This window comes from Triturus cristatus, chromosome 3_1 (assembly GCF_964204655.1).
Source record: "Triturus cristatus chromosome 3_1, aTriCri1.1, whole genome shotgun sequence".
Taxonomy (NCBI): domain Eukaryota; kingdom Metazoa; phylum Chordata; class Amphibia; order Caudata; family Salamandridae; genus Triturus; species Triturus cristatus.
In genome coordinates this window covers 1,088,618,438-1,088,625,824 of record NC_140583.1, presented here as the reverse complement: position 1 = coordinate 1,088,625,824, position 7,387 = coordinate 1,088,618,438, and the positions used below count along the sequence as shown (strand labels likewise).

The 7,387-nt window shown below is 46.9% G+C and overlaps 1 protein-coding gene across 2 annotated transcripts in view; it reads right to left on the bottom strand.

Annotated features, from left to right (window-relative positions):
- Positions 1 to 3,287: 3,287 nt before the first annotated feature.
- Positions 3,288 to 7,387, bottom strand: part of ARHGEF12 (Rho guanine nucleotide exchange factor 12) — a 715,358-nt gene continuing 711,258 nt past the window's right edge. For both annotated transcript variants that reach the window (XM_085645963.1, XM_085645964.1), the window contains one exon: positions 3,288 to 6,985. In XM_085645963.1, coding sequence (XP_085502089.1) covers positions 6,975 to 6,985 — 11 coding nt within the window. In that variant the 3' untranslated portion in view covers positions 3,288 to 6,974. The remainder of the gene's footprint in view (positions 6,986 to 7,387) is intronic.

The window sequence follows — 7,387 nt, the reverse complement described above, 5'->3', positions numbered from 1 at the left end:
CCACCACAAATCGGAGGTACTTTCTGTGAGCAGGGTGTATTGGAATATGAAAGTATGCGTCTTTCAAGTCCAGTGTAGTGAGAAAGTCGCCCTGACAGAGGAGTGGGAGAACTTGTTGGAGAGTTACCATGTGAAAATGGTCTGACTGGATATATGCATTTAGAGGCCGGAGGTCTAGAATGGGCCGTAGGGTCTCGTCTTTCTTTGTTATTAGAAAGTACAGAGAGTAGACCCCTAAATTTTGCTGATTGACTGGGACCTGCTCTATAGCTTGTTTTTGCAGGAGGGAGAGTACCTCTTGTTTCAGAAGTGTGGTATGTTCCTGTGACATCGCACGGTGTCTGGGTGGAATATTTGGGGGGGTAGAAGTTAGTTCGAGACAGTACCCTGACCGAATAATTTGGGTCACCCATTTGTCTGATGTTATGGTCTCCCAGGTTTGAAGGAAGTCTTGTAGTCTGCCCCCGACCGGAGTGGAATGGTCTGGAGGGAGCGGGGGAAAGTCATTGTGTGGGCGGTGTGGCAGAACGGGCGGTGTTGGTTTGGCCCCTGCCTTTATTATTGTTTCCTCGATATCCACCTCTTTGATAGCCCTTTGTAAAGGTATTTTGAGGAGGGGACTTATAGGATGTGGAGGCGTTATCGGAGGAGTAGCCTCTGCCAGAGCCTCGAAAGGAGGAACGGCTAAAGGAGCGTCTAGGGGTGTGTGATTGTAGTGCTCCCATAGACTTCGCCGTATCCGTATCCTTCTTCATTTTTTCCAAGGCTTCGTTTACTTTTGGGCCAAATAAGTGTTGTTGGTCAAAAGGGTGGTTTAGAATAGACGGTTGGACCTCTGGTTTAAAGCCTGAGATCCTGAGCCAGGCATGGCGGCGAAGCAGAACACTGGTGTTTATAGCCCTGGAAGCTGTGTCTGCTGCGTCAAGGGCACATTTAATAGAGGTGTTGGTAATAATCTTTCCCTCTTGTATTAATTCATTAGCCTTATTTTTATATTTCTCTGGGAGGTGTTGCATAAGAGCCTCCTGCTCATCATAGTGTGCTCTGTCGTACCGCGCCAGCAAAGCTTGCGTATTGGCGATGCGCCACATATTGGCAGCTTGCGAGGCAGTGCGTTTGCCGGACGCGTCTAGGAGCTTGGACTCCTTATCGGGTGGCGGAGCTTCACCAGATGACTGAGAATTGGAGCGCTTCCTAGCTGTGGATACCACTAATGAGTCTAGGGGCGCAGGTCCTTTAATATAGGCAGGATCTGTGGGGGCTGCCTTGTATTTCTTTTCTATTCTGGGGTTTAAGACCCTAGCTCTGACGGGGTCTTTGAAAACCTCTGTCGCATGTTTGGTCACCCCCTTAAGCATGGGTAATATAGCGGTAGATTTGTCTGCTATGTCAAACGTGTCAAGTAGGAAGTCTTCCTCAACTGGATCACTGTGTAACTCCACCCCATGATAATGTGCCGCCCTTTGTAAGAGGTGGTGGAACCCCAGGGAGTCCTCTGGTGGAGATGGCCTGGATGGATAAAGATCATCCTGAGGCACATCTGGGATATCTGGATTGTGATAATCCTCCCATGGGTCAGGTGTTCCCGGAGGAGTGGGGTCCTGCGGGGCATCTGTTGGATCATAAAAAGGATCCCCTTGGTCATCAGGGTCTGGAGACGAGGTTGGAGAGCGATGAGGCAAGGGTGGAGAAGGTGGGGGCGGAGATGGAGGGAGTGGAGGAGGTGGAGGAGGTGGAGGTGGTGGGGAGGGTACTCTGAATGGGGATGTGGCAGAGTCCTTCCGTTTTGGTGGTGGAGGAGGAGCTGGCTTATCTAAATGTCTTTTCTTGGAAGACAAAGTTAAATGTCCAGTCTTTGGATCCTTCGTTAAAGTCTTTTGAAGAGGATCTGGCGTGAAAAGCTCCTCCGGCACCGATTCCTCTATCGGTGCCGATGTTTTCGGAACCGACGGCTTAGTTGGTTTATCCGTGCCATGCTTTCTCGGGGCCTCCGATTTTTTGTTCGGCGCCGAGGCAGGTTTCGACACGGAAGCGTCGGTGCCGAGGGACTTATGTTTGGTCGGCACCGAGAGGCCAGGTTTCGACACCGATGGCTTCGGAACGGAGCTGGTTTTCTTCGGTGCCGAAGGGTGTTTTTCGGCGCCGCTAGGAGGCAGGCTCGAGCCCGAGCCGCCAGGAGACTTGTGATGCTTTTTCACCGGGCCCAAAGGTGGGGTGATGGAAGCGGTATGCTTGGTTTTCCCTTCCCCGGAGGCGAAGGGGTAACCGGAGTCTCTTTCGGCATGGGCGCGGGAGCGGGAGGGGGTAGAGTACTCACGACCCTCTGCGCTGGTGTGATCTCCTCCACGTCGGAGTTGTCGGCTTCGGAAGCGCTGACGAAGTCATCCTCCTGTTCGGTGTGCTGCTGACCCGAAGCCCCTGTGTCTTTTCCGAAGATGTCAGGTGGAGCCGAGGTCGATGAGTGCGCCATGGTGCATCGAGCTCGTCGATCCCGAATAGTCTTTTTCGATTGAAAAGACTTGCAGGCGGGGCAGTCTCGGGCCTCGTGTTCGGGAGAGAGGCAGAGGTTGCACACCTGATGGAGATCGGTGTGGGGAAATTTAGACCCACATTTTGGGCACTTCTTGAAGGGAGTCCTTTCCATCGGCCGAGACCGGAGTCGAGGTAGGCCCGAAGGCCGCTGCCGATGCCTGGAATCGAGGAAGTGCCGAAGAGAGAGATGAAGAAGCCGATTTTCGTCTGAAGAATCTCGATGGTCGAGGATTTTTCGTCGAAGGTCGAACTGGAAAGGTTCGAAGCCGGAGCACGAAGTATAACATCCGAGCCCGATGGCGGAAAAAAACAATCTGAGGATGGAGCCGAAGCCCATGCGCAGTACGGACCGAAGGAGGAGTCACCGAACTCGTGACTTCCAAAGACTGTCCAAGAAGAAAAACAAACTGCAAACATCCGGGCCCAGCACCAGATGGTGATCTATGCACAGTGTATAATCTGCAGCTCATATGCCTCGAACCATAAGTTCATAATGCATCAATGAGTGACCATTTTCATATTGCTACATGCTGCAAAACTCATCTCCGTCTCAAACTAGAGTACCCCTATACCAGCAGCCAGAGTTTGGATCACAGTAAACTACTCCAGTCTTTAATAAGTAACATCTACACATCCCCAAGACTCTACTTAAAAAGGCATTGTAAAATTGCAACCTGCATTTCCTCCTTTTCATGTGTAATCAAAGGTGACTTACAAGTGGTAATAATGAGATAAATTACAACACTTACGCAGACTCTGTTTGTGAGACATTTTTTAATAGCTGAATACATGTCTACTGTCCCAGAACCAATTCATGAGACCCATACTCCATTTTGGAGACACCTGATCTTCTCAGCTACTTAAAGGTATTGAACAAACATAACTCAGGATATGTGTGTTAGGAATAAAATTACAGACACACAAACATAAATCAGAAAACATACAGCATATTAATGGAAATAAACTTTAACATTGCCTCCAGATCATTGTTTTAAGTAATAGCTGACAAATGAGTACATGATTGTACGTGTGATATGAATAGAATTAAATGGTGTGGCAAGTTTTTAGAAATGACCAGAATTAGAGTCTATGTGGATCCAGGCTGCAGGACTCAGGCCGATGCCCTGTATACCCGTGAAATGCCATCTGCACACTATTACCAGTGATAAACTTAACTGTGCTAGGGACCTTACAGAAGTGACCGAGCTGGACTCAGTGGCTGCACCCTGATGATAAAGGGTCCTGTGTACATGGGCTAACGAAGGGGCTTTCTCTCTTTGCAGCCATTCAACTTCAGAGAACCACCTGTTCACTTGCTATGCTCACCTTTATAACCTTCTTTCATTATGCACAAACTGGAATGCAGGACACAAGTGCTGTGGAGACCTACTGAGGAAACTATTTTTTGCCCTACAAAGCAAACATTTGTTTCCTTCTGCCAAGGGCAAGTAGATGAATGGTCTGTACATATAAGGCAGTGCAGAAAAGGAGGAACACTAGTTTCATTCAGCAAGGTGAGGAAGTGATGGATTAAAGGTTCCCAAGCGTCTGGCGGAAGTTAATGTAGGGCCATGCAGAAAGATGGCAGTGACACACAGCTACTAATGGGAATGACTTGCAGCAGCGAATGAGTAACAACAGTAGAATTTGATACGGTTGTGGGTGTTGGCTGCAAGGAAACAGAGTGTTCTGTATGGGTAAGGGGATACACAGTGGTATTGCGGCAATGCAAAGGTGAAGCAGTTATTTACAGCAGTGCATGGAGCAGGCAGGAATGACGTCAAGTCAAGTGCAAGGCCTGGGTGACTGGACCCTAATGCAGGGGGCAGGCAGCAGTGTCAGTGCAAGAGAGAGAACGTAGTTGACCTACATTATTAAAGGGATGGAAAGTAGACTTTTTCCCCACCAGTGTATGAAGAGTGGGCATGAGGATATGCAGAATTGTACAGGAAAGGAAAGAGGTTGACCTAAAGTTTTATGTGTGCAAAAAACAGACCAGACATTCTCCTGAAATTAAATGATGAGTTACAATGGGTGCTGCACCAGAGATTAGAGGTAGCAGTGCAGCAGACTGTAGATGGCGTGGTGTAGCAGAAAGAAGTAAGCGAGTGTGCAGTAGTGAAAAGTTGCAAACTGCGTAAAAGTAAGTGTATCCTGAGGATAGTAGTGTGTTTGGCAACAAAGAAATCAACATGCATGGCATGAAATTAATTTTCTGTTGATTGCTATATCTGAGAACTGGCCAATAGTCCCTTGCCTGTCAGAAGATTGACCTACCACTATTAATTTTGTGCCACAGTCAAAGAATGCTCCTCTATTTCATTCCACATACCCAAATCAATTTCAAAACAAACCTTTGACCCACTTTCAAATAAATCCTCGACTCCATTCCAGAAGACACTACTGTTACACACCAACGTTGTTAGTGCTGTGGCTCACAATACTCTAAAGGTGGCCAAGACCATCACAAGCACTCCACAGTGGGTAGCTTAGATAAAATGATGTGGCATTTCAAACACAAAGAAAGTTATACCTTAAGTCTTGATTTGAGGAGAGAACGATGAACGAAAGTCCTTATCTAGGTAGTGCTAGGGGAAGCAGAGCCACACGTCTGAAAATCATTGTACAGCACACTTCAATGTCTGATGCAGGTAAGGCAGATGGAGCCCCGTGCTTGTAAAAGTAGGGTGAGACACCGATCAATATCTGGGCCAGGGAAGGTACATCTGCTCTTCGCGGGTAGAAAGTTGGAAGTCTAACAGTCACTAACCTTGAAAAGCTAAACCCAGCATGCAGAGCTACTTCAGTATAGTAACCGCCATGCTCAACACTGCACCCAGTGTGGAACTGGAATGACAGCCAACCCTTGTACTTCATTCTAAAGAAGGCAGTGCCTGCACATGTTTTATGCTCAAGAGAGCACTTGTTGAGAACTGGCTCTGGACTGTAGCATGTAAAAGAGGCAATTTAGCTGCTACTTTCAATGGCATCAGGTTTCATGCTAAGAGTGCAGATCTTATCTTAGGCTGAAAAGCAAGCAATTAGGAACAAAACCAATCCAGTGCTCTCCAGTTAGTGTCCTTATTGGTCCCATGTGCAGCCATAGGCTTTCTCAGACTTCTGTACTGGCCAGCATTTATCTGTATACATACCAAACCTTTACAAATCCAGCACAGATAACAACCACTTCTGTTGTGGTTTTCAAACTGTCTGTCACTTGAAACAGCAAAGCAAGAGCAAGCACCCTATCTTCATCTGCAAGACTACCTCAAAGAGTTAGTTCAGAAGAATCCACTCAATACTGCCTAAACCGATCCAACATTGACAGAGAATGTCATTTCAAATTACGAGGAAGATTCACCGTGAGGACTATGCTTAACAGATTGCCAAAACTGATGTAACTGACACATCCTCCAAGGACCATCAGTACACACTCAAATATTGCTGCACGGTAGTACTACGTCAGCAACGGATAACCTATCAATTTCTTTGGCTCGCTCACCAGAGCAGCTTTCCTAAAGTAGCCAGTGCATCTAGACCAGGCATTTCAGACCATATAAGAAACCTGTTACAATAAACTGAAACTGGATAAATTATAGATGTCAAATGTGCACCATAGCACCAGTGTCAAGACAGAACTATGCTTGTCCTTCTAGTAAGATAGTGGCACCATCTGAACTTCTCTGTATACCACTGCCTACAGACAGCGTGGCCTATAAGAGTCTCACTAAAGATGATTTGCTATGAATGGGAAGGTCTCCCTCCCCATCTGAGATACTGTGGCATGCAGCAGTCTTGCAGATCTCCATGTTTCTGTCGAGCTTCTGCGACTATGGCGGACGTATGTCAGAAAGAAACAGTAATGTGATTAGACCAAATTCCATTTTCATAGACTGGCCCACACCAAACCTGTAGTCTATGGTTATGGTAACAGGAAAAACCACTCACTTTACTTTGAGAGACTATGTGAGAGGGCTGGCCTATGCGCCCGCTATGACCGGCCTACATGTGTGGAGAGAGGTGCTTAGCATTAAGAAGCAGGATTGCCTGCTGAAGGTTACTCGTGCAAGGGCCCTCATATGCTTGCGGCTCTACCTCGTCATACAAAGAATGCATTTTACCTCTAGATGAAAACAAAGAAAAAGACAAAAGTGTGTGCTTTTGATACGTGTCACATAAATACACCTGATTTGTTTGAACAATTCTAGTTACAACTGTAATGTCCTAATCCTTTCCCCGGTGCTCTGCCCATTTATTGATGGGGTGAATCAGAAAGGATCTTTTAACAGAAGACAGCAGATCTTCCTCCAACAAGAACCAGAGTGCATGACTTTTCCATATGCGAAGTTTGCAAGCATACCCAGTTGCTCTCTGGCTACGGACCAGGTGCAAGTTGGATTCCGCAATCCATCCAAGCTTTAGTTGCTAACATCGTCTCTGTCCTAGCTTTCACCTGAAAAGACAAAAAAGAGAGCTAGAAACCAGACTTTCAGAAAGGGGAAATAAGTTCAAGGCTCACAGACAACCTAGCATACTACAAAACCCAAACACAAACATTATAGACACTCCAATAATCTGCTAAATAGTTACGCACACACGGTCCCATCTCCAACTTACCTCCTGCAATGTCATATTGAGCCGCCGTAAAACACCAGTAAAGCAAAGACAATCTGTGCCCATAAATGTACTTGTGTGCTCTCTCTCCCTCACACACACACATGCACAAGTGTAACGCAAGAAGGTAACAAATGCAACTTTGCAGCTTGGGGCATTTCTGAGTGAACTGCTGAACAGAGACAGATTCAAACAAATGCGAAAGTACAGCCTCGCGTGAACTGACCTGCTAAATGACAGT